The 19,348-nt window shown below is 34.9% G+C and overlaps 3 protein-coding genes across 3 annotated transcripts; 1 reads left to right on the forward strand and 2 right to left on the reverse strand.

The window, feature by feature from the left end:
- On the forward strand, nucleotides 12,684-13,928 carry LOC104728707 (cytochrome b561 and DOMON domain-containing protein At5g48750-like). The gene has a single exon (XM_010447655.1). It carries the CDS (start codon nucleotides 12,684-12,686, stop codon nucleotides 13,926-13,928), a length of 1,245 nt encoding a protein of 414 aa, XP_010445957.1.
- On the reverse strand, nucleotides 15,148-16,780 carry LOC104725362 (60S ribosomal protein L13a-4). Its single transcript, XM_010444025.2, has 4 exons — nucleotides 16,454-16,780; nucleotides 16,153-16,269; nucleotides 15,960-16,047; nucleotides 15,148-15,444 (listed from the first exon to the last, which is right to left on the reverse strand). The coding sequence occupies exons 1-4, from the start codon at nucleotides 16,723-16,725 to the stop codon at nucleotides 15,301-15,303; spliced, it is 621 nt and encodes a 206-aa protein (XP_010442327.1). The 5' UTR covers nucleotides 16,726-16,780; the 3' UTR covers nucleotides 15,148-15,300.
- LOC104725363 (protein LOW PSII ACCUMULATION 3, chloroplastic) lies at nucleotides 17,014-19,024 on the reverse strand (the record flags this gene model as incomplete). The annotated part of the gene is given in 8 exon segments (XM_010444026.1): nucleotides 17,014-17,229; nucleotides 17,316-17,433; nucleotides 17,518-17,616; nucleotides 17,695-17,887; nucleotides 18,058-18,158; nucleotides 18,270-18,309; nucleotides 18,394-18,441; nucleotides 18,875-19,024. Coding segments are annotated over 8 exon segments (870 nt in total), but the record flags the coding sequence as incomplete, so codon positions are not given.

Below are 19,348 nucleotides of genomic sequence, written 5' to 3' on the forward strand. Positions count from 1 at the left end.
ATTGAGGAAGTATAAGCACGCATAAAACCAGGCGTGGAGTTACGGTAAGCCAAGAGAGTTTGAGCACCTAACATGCCTTTTCTCGTAGGGTTTATCCCCCAAGCAATCCAACTGGAACTCTCGATGTTGGTGTGACGATATGCAACTTCAAGCACTCCGGTTTCTGGAACATAACTGAAGTGTAGAAACGAATCTAACACCGGAAGGTCAATACAAGAACGGAAGTGTTTTCCGTTTTTAAAGATGTGAGAGTCACATCTAGCCTGAACTCCATCGGTTGTTGCTCTGGTGAAGTATGGAGCAAGCACGAACAGAAAACACAAAACCATAAATATGGTTCTTGAAGACAAAGACATGATGATGATTGCGTTTTTATTCGGAGATCGCACATGTAGATTAAATCTTCCTGAGTCAAGAGTCTAGTTTTGCTTTCGAAGAAAGATTTATGAATTCCTCGAGTTGCATGAGTTGTCTATTTATATAGCCTTATCGTACAATTCCAACTCCAACTGTAGTTGGGAATCGTTTTTTTTTTCTTAGGCCTTACCATAATTTCCATTATATTTTTTTAATTACCTTTTCATATTTGTGACCGACATATTGTCTAATTATTCTGCTAAGTTATGTAGTAGGAGTTTCCCCTGCGAAGGTGTCTAGAATATGAATAATAAAATTTAAAAAAAAAATCAAATTATGACAAAAATAATGAATATATTTTGCTTATGCATAAATTATGACAAATGGTTGTCTAGGGTTTAATGATACACTTTGCTTCGAATAGATAATTTTCTGGTTATAACTAGGGTTCTTCAAATAAGTTATGTTGGACGCAAATGTAATGCTTTGTGTAAGCTGAACATCTCAAGTCTTCCAATTCCTAATTGTCAAGGTATTACTATTAATGATCCATTTTTTGGACAAAACACTTGTCACCGCAACATGTCTCGTTGATAGGTATGAAAATATCGTCAAGATCAAATCTTCAGGTAACTCGCTGATACTACTTTTCATAGTTGAACAAACCTTCTTTGACATTGTCTCTGTTTAGGTCAAGAAATAATCTATATATGTTAAAACCCTAGTTAGAGATTTCTCTTTCGACTTGATGATGAAGTTTGTGGAATAACTAATAATTAATATAACAGTAATTTCTATATAGTTATTTAACCTGTTAGGAAAATAATCCTACTGTCATGTGGATATTCCAAAAAATGCCATTATATTTTTATACAAAAGACTTATACAAAAAAAAATGTTATAGTTGTAACAAGAAAATACTAACCCATTTAAATAGCAGTTAAAGTAGGACGTTTCAACTATATCTGTTTGTTATAATCTATAAAAGAAAATTGTTCTTACCTACAAAATCTTTTTGCTATGCATATATATATATATATGAGGTATCGGGTCATGTTTTGCATTCATCCACACAAATTTTTTGAGTAAAACATTAATAAAATCATTTTATGCTTTTAGTGTAGATTGGCAGCGGGTTAATGACGTCAAAGTTATTATTCGGTAAGCTTGATTAATGAAAATTTTGCAGATTTGGTATATTTGGTTGTAGCTTAATCTATTTATGAATTTCTCTATGGATGAGTTTGTTTTTAGACTTCTAAAACTGTTTTTTTTTAGGCTATAATGGGGCAAGGTGTTATTAAATATCTAGGACAAGGACTTTGTTGACAGTGCAGTACTACGGTTGGGAGAAGATAATTGTAACACGCGTGAACGGAATTTTAGAAATTCAGTGGTGGTGTCAAACGACTCTAATATTGGTGTCGATCGACACCTTATGTGGTCGGAATAACTGGTTCGATTTAATTCTCCGTTTTGTGTAGTCGGTTTAAGAAAACCCTAAACCTCGAGTTTATAAGGAAAAATTTGACTTCTCAGAGTCTTTTAGCCTCTTTTGACATGTTCTAAAGAGAAAAGAAGAGAGAGAATTCCAGTGAGTGTTCTGGTGAGTTTTCTTCCAAGAGAGTGTGGATCTAAGGTTAGGAACATGTGGGTAAGGTTGTTGTGGTGCTAGCTTCGTCGTTTGGGTTTAGATATCTCTGTTTTGCAAAGGTGAATGCATGACCATGGCTTAACTAAGGTAAGATCTCTGTTTCTGTGACTTTGTGTGTTGTGTGATTTTTTTTTGGAGGTTTCTGTGTTTTTCGTGGCTCTTGTGGCTTGGATTCACTTCTAGGAATGCCTTGGATGTGTGTGAGGTGTTTGGATGCGGAATTCGGAGCTTATGATCGAAGAGAATCGATGCTGGTCGACACTAATGCAAGGACGGCTCGAGGGCTTTGTCGAGTGGTTGTAGACACCATGTGGAGGTGTCGGTCAACACTGCTAGGGTTTTTGGAGATGTCGAGCAGGTGTCGGTCGACACCACCCTCAACATGCGGCTGATGTTGTGGCTTCCTTGTGTATTGTCAGGTTTGTTTATTGTTTCTTGATTGTGGCTTGTGGAGATCTTATTGCTTGAGTGTATAGCCCAATAGATGGGAGGATTGCCTCAATACGTATTTCATGGAATACTTATGCATCTCTTTTTGTGTTGCAGTGCAGGTAAAGGCAAAGTGTGATCGTGGAATCGAGTCGATGAAGAGGAAGATGTTCTTGAGACTCGATTGTTTGTTTTATGTTTCTGTTAGGTGTCTATAAGGGAACAATTGTGTCTAGAACAGATGTTAGGTTGCTGGTTCTATGACATTGTTTTATGCTTTTAGAAGTGTTGGATCTTTGGATTTGTCTGATTCGTTTATTGGTTTGATGATTCTTGGTTATCCGCTGGTTGTATTAAATGATGCTAGGTTGTCAGTGAGTATGAGATCACTAGATATTAGGTTATATATATAAAAAATAAATGAATCGAGTTGTTTCAATAATTAAGGGGGAGGTATTGGTTTAGGATTTAGAAAGAGTTTTAATGACTTTGTGTTTTTAAAAATCTTGCTGATTTTTTAAATCATAGAAAATTAGAAAGTAAAAATGAAGGATTCTATAAGAGATTGTTTAGGAAGTTATTTTAAATCTTGCTGATTTGTGTTTCCTAATCTTGTAAAATATTTCATAAAATCTTTCAAAATCTTTCTATTTGATGAAAGAGTTTTCATGACTTTTGTTATGAAGGAAATGTTATAAAATCCTAAACCAATAACACAAAATTTGAATTCATTAACAATCCATGATTCTTTTGTTTTAATTGAATAACATAAAACTTTTAATGACTTTATAAGACTCTTAATCCAATAACACTAGATTTATCAAGATTTTAGATAACTTTTTACAAATCCACAACCAATAACACCAAATTTTTAAAGAGTTTTAAAAAGTCTTGATTGAATAACAACATATTTTACATAACTTTTAAAATCATTCAAATTCTTTCTAAATCCTAAACCAATAACCCCCCCTAAGAGAGTTTTTGTTTTGTAGTTCAATGACATTGATGAACCATAAGTCCATATTTATCACTATGAATTATTATGTTTTAATATTTTTTTATGTGTTTGTAATGTTATTAGTTTAGAAGTTTGAAAAATGTACATATATTTTTTTATATTTTTCCGTTTGATTATCGAATTTGATCAGTAGGCGTTTGATCGCATTTGTCTGAATGAAAATTTCAAATAGAAGATTGCAAAATTATCTAAATGAAATATAAATGTTAAAAACCAGATTCTTCTATATATAATTTGTTTAAAAAATGCATAAATGTACAATATTTAATATCAAACCACATGAAAAGTGATGGTATAATAATATGAATAAATTAAGGTGCATTTTAAATCATTAACTAGAATTGATTAGGATTCTTTTAAGTTTATAATGATTTAATTTTAATATATATAATTAATTTGGATACTATATAAATTTAGAAAGAGTTTTTTAATCAGTAATAAATATTTCACATTATATCCTATGATCCTATGATTATTATTTTCACATTTTTTCAAAGCACACCAAAACATTTGAATTTAAATATCTCCTTAGCCACATGATTGTAAAACCTTTTTCATCTAGAACTCCAATCTTGATAGTTTTTTTTTCTTTGCACTTACAAATTTAAAATTATGTGTCTTTTTAGTTATTTTTTATATTATTTTCTATAAACAACCAAAACAAGATATATATTACAAAATCCAAATTTTTGTAGTTTTTATCATTCACTGTAATTACGAGTTATTGGCTTTTAAGCCAAAAGAAAACTAGAAAACAAGCAATTCCAAACTAAACCGAGTCATTAAGATATGAGCCTACTTTGTGAAATAAATATCTTCTAATGAATAACCTGAAAATCGAATTTAAAATGAATCCAGTCCAAAACTTATATGAGAAATTAGTTTTACTTTTTATATCATATACAATGTTACAAAATAATTACTTTTAAAAGATAAAAAATACCATATAAATTTAACAAAACATTTCCCTTCAGATTACTAGTTAGTATCAAATATAATTCCTTACCAGATTTCATAATTTAGAAGATCTGGATGGAGAGGATTTACTTTTCAGCGTCAAGTTCTGTGGGAAGATCAAAGCTTTATAACTTCTCCAAAGAAGATATAAGATCGATTAGTAAGGCCCTAACCCTAACCGATCTGATTAGGTCTCCATACTGATTAATGTCCATCCCTCTTTGTGTAACATCTGTGAACCAAATTTGATCTTTGGGGATGGGTGTTGATCGACACCAACAATTCTGATTCGACCGGTTTGTTTTAATTTATCGTTTGGTGCGGTTTGGTTTAATTGAAACCTTAAAGACCGACTTATTTAAGGAAGAACTGGACCTAGGTCGTGGGAGGGGGTTGTTTTGCCGTTTTAGAGAGAAAAGAGAGAGATATTGAGAGTTTGATCCTAAGAGTAAAAGGGTTTTGAGGAGGGTTAAGAGGAGGAGAGGGATCTGTTTTGGTGGTTCTAGAGGAGAGAAGGAGAGAGAGTTGTGGTGCTCTCACTTGGAAGGAAGGAGAAAGGAGATCAATCTTCTTCATGTGTAAGGAGAAGGATTTGAGCTTGGTAGTGGATTGGGAGAGACAAGTAGGCTTTCTCATGGCTGTTATCCAGATAAGTTGTGTTGTTTTAGTATTAGATTGAGTAGAGAATCGATGAGTGTAGCGGATTAGGGATTTGCGGCGAGAAGGAGCTTGAAGGAAGGCTTGATCGTGATTTCTGGGTTGGTGTCTTTCGACACTATTGTGGCGTCGGTCGACACCAACACCTGAGGATGAACATCGCAAACTGGTCCGAGATATCTACTTCGGGGCAACGTTTGGAGGATGAAACGGAAACCTATTTGGTTGAATTTTGATGGACAGCTTTGTGACGCTATAGGCTTCATATCCAACGGTGGGTTTGTGAAAATAACGGTTGGTTTGTGATTTAATCAAGTGTTTGTATTGTGGTCTGGGATAGACGGTTTTGTGGTAAAGTTGGAGTGTCGAGTGACACCAAGGTGATGTCAGTCTACACCAGCATGTTGTTGTGTGTTTGGGTCATATGAAGACAGCTGGAGTTAGGTTTGAATGAGGAGAGAATGGAAGTGATTTCGTGGGCCTCTGGCTCACTAGAAGAGTTGATAGTGAATTGAAGTATTTGTGGGAAAGTGTTGTCTGTGGCTGGACGGAATCATATATTCCAGCCCACCTCTCTTGTTACTCGATCGCTAGGGGTGTTTGGTTGTGCGACTCAGTAACTAGATGAGGTGGAGTTTAGTGTGTTTGTGGGAGTTTTTGTAAGGAGTGATTTCTACGCCGGTTGTCTTTTCGGAATTATGGGGTTCCAATAAGATCGTTTTCCGTGGATCCTGTGTGAGGATTGGAAATTCGGATGCGGTCGTTTCACTTTGTGTATTGGAGAACTGCATAGTTGGGCTGAGTAATTCAGGCAAGTTAATATTTTTTCTTCTTGCAATCTCAATATAACCAAACGATACTATAAATAACTAAACTAGAAATACTATAACTAATCACAATTAGCGAACAAAAAATAAACAATTAAGCGAAAAGAAATTATAAAAAGGCAAAAACGTATATTGATCTCACATATTCCTAACTAAATAAAAATCAAATGGAAATACTGGATACCCGCTACGATCATATAAGCTAGTAACGTTGAGAAATAATTTCATAGTAATTATAATTCTATTAATTGTAATTATTTTTCATTTTACGATTAGTAATTTGTAATATTATTATTTTATATACACTTTCAAATAAAATATAGCAATCCTTTAATTTTAAAATTATAATAATTTATCAAACAATTTTCTTTAATTTATATATTTTCAAAAAAAAATACAGCCCTTTTATGTTTAGGACTTAGTTATATCTAAACAAGCTTAATCTAAACTAGAAATAAAATATCAATTTCAAACTGAAGGTTCTTTAAATTATAAATATAGATCTGAGTAAAACATAAATCCAAATGGAAGTAAAATATATATACTAAAACCATCAATAAGAAATTAGATTTTAATTTGGATAGCAATAATTATAAACCAAAAATCTGAGAAAAACTGAAATATAAAAGAGAAATTATTATAAATACCCTTTGTAGATAAAACTTTTCAAAAATATCTATTTTTAAGCTATTTTCAATTTGTCTCCTTTTATTTTTAATGACCATTTTACTCCTACTTGAAAAATATTAAAGTCAACAAAATGAAAATTTGAATTTTTCATGCAAAAAAAAGTTCTAGCTAAAACAATTCCAAAAAAATTTCCGCCCCCGCAAAAAATTACGACAAAAATTTTCCCGCTAAACTTTTTTTTACGCAAACCATGATCCTGAAATTTTAAAAATTTACAAGCATTTTTTAAAGGGTTTTTAAAAAAAAATGACAGGGGATTTTAAAAGATTTAAAAGGATTTGTAAGGTGATCAAAAGGATTTACTATGAGTTTTAAAGGGTTTTTAAAATGATTAAAAGGGTGTTTAAACGATTTATAAGTGGTTTAAAAGGTTTTACAAGGATTTACAAGAGTTTTAAAGGGTTTTAAAATGATTTACAATGATTTTAAGAGATTTACAATTGTTTTTAAAGGTTTTACAAGGTTTTTAAAAAGATTTTAAAGGATTAACAATGGATTTTTATAGATTTACAAGGATTTTTCAAGGAGTTGCGGAAAATTTTGTTAGAAACTTTTTTTGGTGGAAAAATATTGGCGGAAAATTTTTTGGCTGTAAATTTTACTTTTTCATAATGGACTCTCACTAAAAAAAATGGCAATTTAGTCATTTTATACATAAAAGAGAGTATATTTAAAAATGAGCAACAAGAAAATATATTTTTTCAAAAAAAAAATAGTTATAAAAGGTATTTTTTAGGGCTGGGTATTCGGGTAACCCGTTCGGGTTTGGCTATCATCCATTCGGGTTCGGGTAAACGGGTTTAGAAAAATAGAACCCATTGGATATTTTTAGATATGTGGGTTCGGTTCGGTTTGGGTACTATCGGGTTTGGGTCGGTTTGGGTTACAAATTTTGGAACCCGATTAGTACCTGTACTACCGGGTACCCGAAAAAATATATTTAAAATTAATTAAAATTACAGAAATTTAGTTAAATTTTGACTTATGTAACAAAATATTTTAGATATTTTGATTATTTTTGATATTTAGGTATAAAACTAAATGAAACATTCAAGATTATAATCATAATTTTGGGATAATTGTATTATATTAATGATAAATATTATAAATATGTTTATATGTTTGGGTTTATATGTACCCAAACGGGTATCGGGTATTACCTGACCCTAACCCGAACCCACATGTATTAGAAAATAGAATCCAATAGGGTTTTATAGGCAAACCCGTACCCAACCCGAACCCGGTTTCTCGGGTCGGGTTCCAGATTGGATATTCGGGTTCAGTTTTTATGTCCAGGCCTAGTATTTTTGTAAAAGCTCCAATATAAAATCAAAACTAGACAGTTTTTGTGAGTTTTTAATTTGGTGATGTAACACACGCGAACAATTTTTGGTAGGGGTGTTGATTGACACAGCTTGTGGTGTAGATCGACACCATTTGCGGATCGTTTAAACGGTTCGATTTTAATCTTCCGGTTCGCATGGTTGGTTTAGGAAAACTCGACGTCTTCCACTTCTTTTAGCCGCTTTTTTCACATTTCAGAGAGAGAGAAGAGAGAACAAAGTCTATGTGAGAGTTCCTGAGGTTTTGGTGGATTCTTTGTCTCTGTAGGGTGAGTTTCTTTGGAGATTGTGGATCAAAGGCTATGAACGTGGTGGAAAGGTTGTTGTGGTGCTAGTTTCGTCGTTTGGGGTACAGATCTCATTGTTTTGATAAATGTGAGTGCATGACCATGACTTATCTAAGCTAAAATCTATGTTTCTGTGATTTGTGTGATGTGTTTTTGTTTCCTTGTGAGTTCTGTGTTTTTTCATGACTCCTGAGGCTTAGATCTGTTCTTGGGATCGTGGGAGACAAATGAGAGTAGCTTGGAGGCGAGATTCGGAGTTTCTGATCGTGAAGAGGCGATGCTCGACATGAGTGTCGATCGACGCCAGTTTTGTGTCGGTCGACACTGATGCGAGAACGGCGCGTTTGACCTAGGAGCATCGATCGATGCAATGTGGAGGTGTCGGTCGATGCAATTAGGAATTTCTTGGAATGTCGAGTATGCGTCGATAATCGACACAAGGAGTGTGTCGGTCGACACAAGGTGTTCTGTGTCGGTCGACACACGTTGGGTGTCGGTCGATACACACCCTTCGCATGTGTCAGTGTCGGTCGAAACCAACCTTCAACAGCAGCTGATGACATGTTGCTTTGTGTATTATTGTCTGGTTTGTTCTATTGTTTATTGATTGTTGCATGAGAGATCTTATTGCTTGTGTGTATAGCCCATTAGATGGAAGGATTGTCTCATTAAGTATTTCTGGTAATACTTACGCCTCTCTTTTGTGTTGTGGCGCAGGTAAAGGCAAAGTGTGATCGTGGAATCAAGGCTATGAAGAGGAGGATGTTCTAGAGGCTCGGTTATTTGCTATGTGTCTGTGATAGGATGCTAGATTGGAATTTAGATGTCTAGAACGGTTGTAGGAATGTTGGTTCTTGACTTTGTTATGTTTTGGATTTGTTATTGGTATTGACTTCATGTTATTCTTTATTCGTTATTGGTTTATTGGAATGATTCATTTGTATCCGCAGTTTGTTATTGTTTGGGGTAAGTTTCTAGTAAGTATGATATCACTAGATATTAGGATGTATAAAAAAAACGGGTCAGATTGGTTCATACGAGAAGTATGGAATGAACTTGAACCGAACCTACAGATTCCGGAATGACCTTAAATGGAACTAAAGAAATAAAAAATCAGAACAAAGTCCTATACAACACCTAAGTAAATTTGTGCATACATGTAATTTAGTTATTCATATCCTTAAAATATTTGTTTGTTTTTCTAATAAACCATATATTGAGATTTATCAGAGTTTAGTAATAATTTAATTTATTATGAACGACGTCAAATATATATAACTGATTGAGGTATATGTTTACAAAATTGAGTATGATTTACTTGTTTGTTTAAAATTTTTGAATTATGTTTACTTTGCTAGCTTTTCATGTAGTATTTCACGTTGACAGACCCAATATGGTTGCACTTCCTTATGTGAAAGGGTTTAAAAAGAAAGGTATTCTTTTGGGTATAGTATGGCAATTTAAGTCGATCGCAAGTAGGAACATTAATACTCTCATATAGATGGAAATACATGATCACTCCGATAGATGTTTGCTTTCATAATAAGAAAATATATGTATCAATTAACGAAAACAAGAAGAAAAGAGATCATTATGTCGTCAAGACGTAGCCAACAAGCCATGAATCCATGACCACTGACCTAATTAATATGTCGGATCAAACGCTAATTACCATGGCAGACTCTAGAGAAGTTGATAATGATCTCTCATTCGTTCTTCTTCTCCGTCTCTTTCTCATGCAAATCAGCAGACAAAAACAACCAATCTACTCTGTATGGAGCATCATTATCGTCATCCTTCGACTTCAGTAAGACGTTAACCACGCTACTTAGTTCACTGTCATTATTCAGCTCTAGGTATGACGAAACCTCCTCCCCGTCTTCGTCTTCATCAATGAAGAAGATTGCATCAAACCATCAGTAGAAGGTACTGATCGCAAAGACTTGAATGCCTTCTTATAATGATTTGAACAATGCTCGGAGGTCAAGGCGAGTCCAATCTGAGACTCATGAGTCGTCATGTTCCTCTACCAATTGTTGATTCAGGGATGAACGGATGAGACGAGAGACTCTGAAGCTAATAAGCTCTTGTTAATTTTGGCTTTGGTGGTGTAGTATATATAGAATAGAGCGACATGGGTTTCACTTTCGTATATGAAATATTTGCATTCTAACACACTTTTCTATAAAAAATTACATTCTAACACATTTTTGGACCACCACACACTTTTCTTATAATATTTTACTTTCTTACCCTTTAATTCTCTCTCCAAACACATTACTTCCCAACAATATATCCTTCTTTTTTTTTTTTTTTACTCTATTTCAATTCCTTTATAATCTACAAAATCAAATCTATATGCTTATATGTTTATGATTTATAATCTACAAAATCAAATCTATATGCTTATATGTTTATGATTATTTAGTTTCATGTTCAATATATATAATATCATCCATCAAATCTTTTTCATTTGTTATTGACCATCAGTTTTATGTTTTCTAGTAAAAATTATTCAGATTTGGCTACATTTGTTACAATTGTTATGAAATTGAATTTATGATTATGGTTTATGATCTAAAATTTAGGATTTAGGGTTTAGAGCTTAGAGGTGTAGGGTTTAGAGTTTAGTATAGGATATAATGAACGGTTTCATGCTTAGGTTTTTAGGAGATATGATGAGGTTAAAATTGTTTGATAGTTAACAATGACTACTTCACCAACACAAATAGTTTTTAGTGGACGTGTATAACTTAGCGTCCATGTGGACTTGATTTTATGGACATGAAAGATTAAAATCGTTTGATAGATTACCATGACTACTTTACTAAACCACAAATTGTTTAATTAATTAGGTATTCATATGTTTTTTTCTTTGGTCATCCAAAAATAAGTATCCATCTATGCATGTTAACCATCCACATAATAGCGAACAACATCAATGAATTTAGAAATTTATAAAGAATGTAATGCAAGAAGTCAAAAATTTGGTCTAAATTAAGGTTCAGGGTGTACAGGTTGGGGTAGGTCAATTTCACGTTTTATAGTAAAGGATCTTCATATTTCACTACATTTGTTAAAATTTCTATGAAATTAAATTTATGATTATGGTTTATGATCTAAGGTTAAGGTCTAAAGTTTAGGATTTAGGCTTTAGGGTTTAGGGTTTAGGCTTTAGGCTTTAGGGTATAGGGTTTAGGATTTAGGGTTTCGAGGTTTAGGGTTTAGGATATAATATAATGAACGGTCTCATGCTTAGTTTTTTAGGGGATATGATGAGGTTAAAATTGTTTGATAGTTAACAACGATTGTTTCACCAAAACACAAGTAGTTTTTAGTGGACGTGTATAACTCATCATCCATGTGGATTTGATTTTAAGTATCCACATAAGTATCCACAAATAAGACATTAGTATCCACAAATACGTATCACATAATAAGACTTTTTTAGCATCTGCATTACAATTAACAAATATTCAACTATAATTGGATAATATATATATATATATATAAGGTCACTGTCTCGTGGATATCATGTGGTTAATTTACGTATAAACTAACCATATGGTTCGTATTTTGTGGACACCATATGGTTGTAGTCTCGTGGACAACCTGATATAAGATTAGAATCACTCCAACTTAAGATCATACAAGGATCAAGTGATTCCAAGCTTATCTTGCGGAAGGTGGAATTCACGAGCTGGCTCTGAAGCACTCTCTCGTGAATCAAGGGGTGGTACGATGGATAGATGGGTGATTGACTCGCTCAATCGGTGGGATAATCGACTCGCTCGATCAATGAACGAATGAAGGATGTTGAATCACTCAACAAACTTAATCCGCAGGATTCTGAAGCACTAAGTGAATCACTCACAAAGAACTAAAGAACAAAGCAATACAAAGACTCAAACTTTGTAAAGAAGAAAACGTTTCTATTACTTTAAAATGATCAAGGGTCATTTACAAATGAACGAAATAATGAGCATATATAGGCTCACCTACACGTTCTAGTGTTCTAAAACAAGAAACAAATAACAACAATTAATAAAAATATGGAGTTGGACTATTAAGTGTAGAATCGGTCCAAATAAGGCAAGTGAGGTGTGCCTTGTATCTCGTTAACTTGGGGAGGAAGTGGTGACGTCTTGGAAGCTTCTTGGATACTTGTGGAAACTTGAATATGCACAAGAATATAATAGGAAGTAGTCGTTGTGCATTGATGACAATCGGGTCCGAAAAAGGCAAGTAATAAGATTGAATCCGCCTGATCCATTGGCTATTATTGCTTGTGAATATCCTCCAAATATTCTCTGGTGGCTGTAGAGGTACTCCTGATTTCCATATGTAGCTTTGGGATACGTCCAAGTGAAGGTAAATGAAAGTTTCTTTATCTGGCTTCAAGTAGATCAATGGACATGATTCAAAGGATGGTTTGGACTTGGGTCTCCACTTGAGTTGTTCTCCATGGACTGGGGACTTGTGGTGAATCAAATAGGTGTGTGGGCTTCCTCTAGGGCTTTGTCTTCAAGAACCATATTTATGGTTTTGTATTTTCTGTTCGTGCTCGCTCCATACTTCACCAGAGCAACAACCGATGGAGTTCAGGCTAGATGTGACTCTCACATCTTTAAAAACGGAAAACACTTCCGTTCTTGTATTGACCTTCCGGTGTTAGATTCGTTTCTACACTTCAGTTATGTTCCAGAAACCGGAGTGCTTGAAGTTGCATATCGTCACACCAACATCGAGAGTTCCAGTTGGATTGCTTGGGGGATAAACCCTACGAGAAAAGGCATGTTAGGTGCTCAAACTCTCTTGGCTTACCGTAACTCCACGTCTGGTTTTATGCGTGCTTATACTTCCTCAATCAAGGACTATTCGACTATGCTTCAAGAAGGTCCTCTCAGCTTCCGTGTTACACAACTAGCCGCTGAATTTCTTGATGGAGAGATGACTATATTCGCCACTATGGCGTTGCCTTCTAACACAACCGTAGTTAATCATCTATGGCAAGACGGTCCACTGAAGGAAGGTGATAGACTTGGGATGCACGCCATGAGTGGAAATCATCTCAAATCCATGGCTACTTTGGATTTGCTGTCCGGACGAGTCACAGCCACAAAAACAGTGAATGGAAACATGATTCTTGTCAAAAGAGTCCATGGACTGGTCAACGCGGTCTGTTGGGGGATTTTTATGCCCATTGGAGCAATGGCTGCAAGGTACATGAGAACCTACAAAGGACTCGATCCCATGTGGTTTTACGTTCACATCTTTTTCCAAACTACAGGTTATGTCGTCGGTTTATTGGGAGGATTAGGAACTGCAATCTATATGGCCAAGCACACTGGAATGAGATCTACGCCACATACAGTGATAGGGATACTTCTGTTTGTTCTAGGATTTCTTCAGATACTTGCGCTCAAAGTAAGACCGGACAAGGATCATAAATATAGGAAATACTGGAATTGGTATCATCACACTATGGGGTATATAGTGATTATTTTAAGCATCTATAACATCTACAAGGGATTAGCCATCTTGCAACCTGGAAGCTCATGGAAGATTGCCTACAGTACCATCATTGGTGTCATTGGATTGTTTGCGGTCGTGATGGAGATTCTGCAATTTAAAACTAGATGGGGTGATTTGTGGTGCAAGAAATCCGAAGACCTAGAAGCTGATCAAAGTGCTTCCATTGATGTCTAGTCATGTAGGTTGTCCTAGTTATAAGCATTCGTGTATTTTGTCCTTACATTGCTAAGACTAGCTAGTTTGTCATTCTTTATTTTACGTGTACGAACTATCAAACAGTAGTTTTTGAACTGAATAATCCAATTAGAATTGTTCGACAATCGGATGATTTTACATTGCTAAGAATAGTTGTGTCATTGTTTTCGAATTACGTCTGAATAAAAAGTTTTCAACATAAAATTTATATAGCGAAGAAAATTAAAGGATTTTCCATAGACCAAACTGAGCTAGCATATAAAGATGGATTTATGTCAAGCCCAATAAAACTAGTTTAACGACTTTGGTCGAAGAGAAAAAAAGAATTAAGACTTGAGAATCACGTACGTACGTACGTAGATCAGTTTTATAATGTCGGAGGCATTACCAAGTATTTTTATTTTTCAAATTCTGAGAGACTTTGTTAGAAATCATGTGTAGGAGAGACACTAATCAGAATTCAGAAGAATGGGTCTTGATTTTGTAGTTTCTAAAAGAAAGACTTCCAGGTTGTGTTTATAGTTTTGTTTGTTTGTGATTCTCACAGTGTATTATGGCTAGCTTGTTTTCATTATTTTTTTTTGTTTTTATGGGAATGTAAATATTCATATAAATGAAAGGTTTGAGGTTTTACAAAAAAAGTTTCACCTAATAGATTGTAATTAACCTTTGCCAAAAAAAGAATTAAAAACAAGGGAAAAGAAGTTGAATATGTCAGTCAAAACTGACTAGGTACGTACGTACGTAATTCTCAAGTCTATAATCTTTTTTTGAAGTTGTAATTAGTAATGCTTTGGTAAAATAGCTATCTGGATAAGATAACTAGTAATGCTTTTTTTCCCTTGTTTCTAATTCTTTTTTTTTGGCAAGGTTAACTAGTAGAGCCATTAGATTCCTGAATTGCCTCCGGTTTCGTCTGGCGGTGATGATATTCCTCAGTTCCTTCTCAATGGCTATGAATAACTGCTGCCTGCTGGTGTGGCGTAGAATTCTGGTTATGAAAGATGTTGTTCCTAAGCTCCCAGAGGTAATACACCACATCTTGTGAATTTGTATATTCATTTCCGGTCTTTTTCGCAAAACTAATTTACATATGTTTATTATTTTCATACTTCTGTTAACTAATTTCCACAAATCTAGTTCTACCGCAATTAATATTCGGAAGCCGTTTTGTTTTCGGGGATTACGCTTTTGTAACTTAGGGATTTTGCAACGCGATATTGAGATTAAATAGAACTCAAGAAAAAAAATGTTAGGAGTAGAAATTCCGATACAAGAGACCTAAGTAAAATAGTAAAAAAAGTAATTGGGTCGGCTCAAAACATGCAAACACAAACTACTACTGATAAGCTCAGTACTTAACTGGTGCAAGAACATCGAGCTGAGCTCCAAGCTTCTCTTCGGCAACCTTCTCAGCTTTGACTCTAAGTTTGTTAAGTTGCTTCTTTCGCTCGTAAACAGCTTGAGACCTCTCCTTCCTCTTCGTCTCCAGCTCCTGTTTATCAGAGATATCAAAACACCATTAATTACACACAAAACCTCAAAGCTAAACATTTTTCCTTCTTTCTACTTGAACCAGACTAGACAATCCTTCTTTCTACTTGAACAAGACTAGACACATTCTAGCAGCTAAATAACTTTCTTTCCATCATTACAAAACCTCACATCAACCAGTACAAGCGATCAAAGTGATCAAGGAGCAATCGAGACAAGAAGGCTAAAGAACTTCTATCTACCACTTCTTTATGAACAAGAACTAGACGCATTTTCTTTCTTTCTTTCTCTCATTACAACAAGCGATAAAAGTGGTTCAAGAGCAATAGAGACGAGAATCTATTGATCTTTTTCTCTATCTAATCACTTATTTCTCTGAACAAAGCTAGAAACGCACATTCCAGTAGATAAAATATCTTACTTTTCATCATTACGAATGCTCAAATAAACTAGTGGCCATTCGAAGTGGGTTAAGAAGCAATGGGGAAAAGAAGACAACAACAGTACACCACATACCTTGATGGTGTCGTAATGGTTCCACCCAACTTCAGAAGAAAGACGACCCAAAAGACAGTACTTGTGACCAGCTTGAAGCCTCAAGACCCTGAAGACAAAAAAAAAAAGAACAATGATTATAAATGCCACAAGTAATAATAACTTTAAGAAACCGAAAGAGGAAAACCAAAAGGTAAGGTTAAAAGGAACAAACTTGAGAGCATCAGGGATGACCATCCTCTTGACCTTGTCATATGGAGTAGGAACACCTTCAAATACCTTCAAACGTGCAAGTGCAGCAGCTCCACGCTTCGTTTTGTGTGGAATCATACTACAAAACCACATAACACATAACAACAACCATGAATCACTCAGCTATAAATCATCATTTCAACTGCATTGATATAGAATCACAAAATTCAATTGATTTCTAAACAAGTATGGCAAAGAGACTGTGATTTCGAAATCTAATAGGAGAGAGAGAGAGAGAGAGAGAGAGAGATTGGTTTACAAACCCGCGAACGGTACGCCAGAAGATTTTGGAAGGAGCACGGAAGTGAATAGGACCATGGGAAGGTTTAGTGTTCATACGTTTGCGAAGAAACCTCATGTACTTCATTTTCTGGCGAACGAGTCCACCGGAGAGACAAATCTCTTCGCACCGGACAATGACGACCTTCTGTCCATTGAGAAGCTCTTTGGCCGTGATCGAAGCCAAACGGCCGAGCATGTGGTGGCGTGCGTCGACGACAACGCGCTTCGCACATATCCCTGATCCTGACACCATTTTCGCCTGTGTTGTTGAGAGCTTGAGCGGCTGGGTGAGTACACTCAGGAAATTATATTCGAAGAGTTTTTTTCTAACTAGGGTTCTTGGGGGTATTTTCGTCATTTACCTAAGTTGTTCATTTTTGAAAATGGGCCTTATCAAATAGATGTTGTTTAGCCCAGTGTATAAAGGCCCGTATTCATGATCCATCGTTTAGGGAAATTTTTGTTTAAAAAAATGTTACCACAAATGGTTGGTCATCTGATGATTTTTATAGATATGAATTGCTTCAAACTATGTAACCAAAATGTTCATAAACTCTCTTTTTTTTTTCTTTTTCATAAACTTGTTACATGTACTTACAAGTTAATACATGAAGAACAAGTTTCATTACAAGAATCTCAAGCGGAGGCAAGAATGTCGAGAGCAACTTCCTTGAGAGACGGCATGGATTCTTGTTGATGAACACATATGTATTTGTTCCTTGTTCTCCTCAGTACTTGCCATGGACCTGGATAACATCTAACCGATTCGAAACACAAAACGGGTTCAGCTAAAGATCAAGAAACATGAGAAGATTAATTTGCAGGGTTTTTTTAAACAGACACCTGAAAAGAACACCTCCTTTCTGTCCCTTGAAGTTGTGGATGTAGTACACTGTTTCCATCTTTGGAAGAAGTGTTTGGGTAAGTGCAGCCAGTTTCGGGTAAAAGAACTTTGGATAGTCTTTTGTTTTGTCATTTTTTTTTTAAGGAAAACAAGAGTCTATCTCTACTTTGTTTCATTGATGAGAGGAAAAAAAAAGGATACATCCCGATCTTATGCGGTCGAGTTCTCCATTGAAGATGATTAGTTTTCGGTCAGTGTTCACAACAGCTTCCTTGTAGAGCTCTTCCACTACAAGCATCTCTGAGTGGCAAACAAAGGAATGAGTAAGAATGTGGATATGGTGAACAGGATGATGACGTGGGGTTTTCAGGAAGTTACCATTGACATTAAAATATGGGTATCCAACAAGGAACAGTTCGTCTTCTGACTTCACTCGATCCACCATTTTTACTCTCTCAAAGAAACCAAAGTCCTCAAAAAGAGAGGGTTTTGTTAGATAGTCCAACTTAAAGTAAGTTCCTCCAAAGACAGTCTTTTGAGCAAATTTGACTTCGTTTGCTTCCGGGAAGAACTGAAGTCAAATCATGTCAAGCAAGCTATTTTAAAAAAGACTTTGATAGACGTTAAAGCTATCATTATTTGGATATAACAAAAACAAGTAGATTACATACAATTCTAGTGGTTCGAGCCTTCTCAGGAGGTAATAGGCGGNTGGATAACAAAAAAAAGTGTATTACATACAATTCTAGTGGTTCGAGCCTTCTCAGGAGGTAATAGGCGGTCACAAAACTCGCGTATCATATTTATACTTTCTGTCATTTCTGTAGCTCCTTCACCATCACCTAACACACACAATTGAAACAGAACATTAAACAATGTTGCTAAGATAACAAAAGCCAAAAAAAGAAAGTCTTCACTGAATTAAATTACATAAGGTGAAAAAGGATTATAACCTGGCACAGATGCTAGACCAGATGTTGGGAACTCAATTTCCTGTAAAAGGGTTCCCTTGGATCACGACAAATAACTGTGTTTCGTAGCCTAGATCGATTTTAAAACAACCATTGCAAAACTCACCATTAACTGTTTATCATCCTTCATAGCCAATTCAACTGCTTCTTTAGCCTATATTTTTCAAGCAAAATCATCACCCAATCTCAGTTTTGCTTTACTACCAATGTTGCATAAGAAACCTGAAATCTATAATCCTCTCTACCACAACACTAATGACTTCAGAAGGGAAACTCATACAATGAAGTTAAACATCAGTTTAAAGTAGTAATACATAAAACTCAATATTGCTCTAATGACTTCAGAAGGGAAACTATACAATGAAGTTGACATCAATCTATACTGATACATAACTCAATACTGAAGTTAAACATCAGTTTAAAGTAGTAATACATAAAACTCAATATTGCTCTAATGACTTCAGAAGGGAAACTATAAAATGAAGTTGAACATCAGTCTCTAGTGATACAAAACTCAATATTGCTAGTTGGTTTAAGACCCGCAAAGAGATTAAAAAAACCACAAAATCACACAATGAAAAGCTTACTTGGTTAATGAGCTCAACGTAATCACGAGGAAAGGATACATTCTCCACAGATGTGTTATACCCTCCAGAAACAGAACAAACTCTAAACTTGAGATTCCTATCCGTCTTGGTGGCATCATTGTTCTTCCAATTTAGACTACACGAAACATTCTACAAAACGCAAAGGGGAAACACAGTCAACTGATTTTAAAAAAAAAGAACACATCATGGTGAATGGGTCAATTCTGTTGCTGTAAAACCAAGAAATGCATGATTATAACTACAGATACAACAATTATCAAAAAAACATAAAACTTCACTGGTTTAGATAATTATTACAAGTCTAAACAATCTAGAGACCGAAACGAAGCAAATGGACCATTATAATCAAAGGCTCAAAGCTAATTAGGATTTTATGGGACTAAAGATAGCCTAAACAGAGAACCGGAGAGAGGTAAGTAGTTGAAGACTGATTCAATCAATACTGATTAGTGA

The sequence above is a fragment of the Camelina sativa genome, chromosome 11 (genome assembly GCF_000633955.1).
Source record: "Camelina sativa cultivar DH55 chromosome 11, Cs, whole genome shotgun sequence".
Classification (NCBI taxonomy): Eukaryota; Viridiplantae; Streptophyta; class Magnoliopsida; order Brassicales; family Brassicaceae; genus Camelina; species Camelina sativa.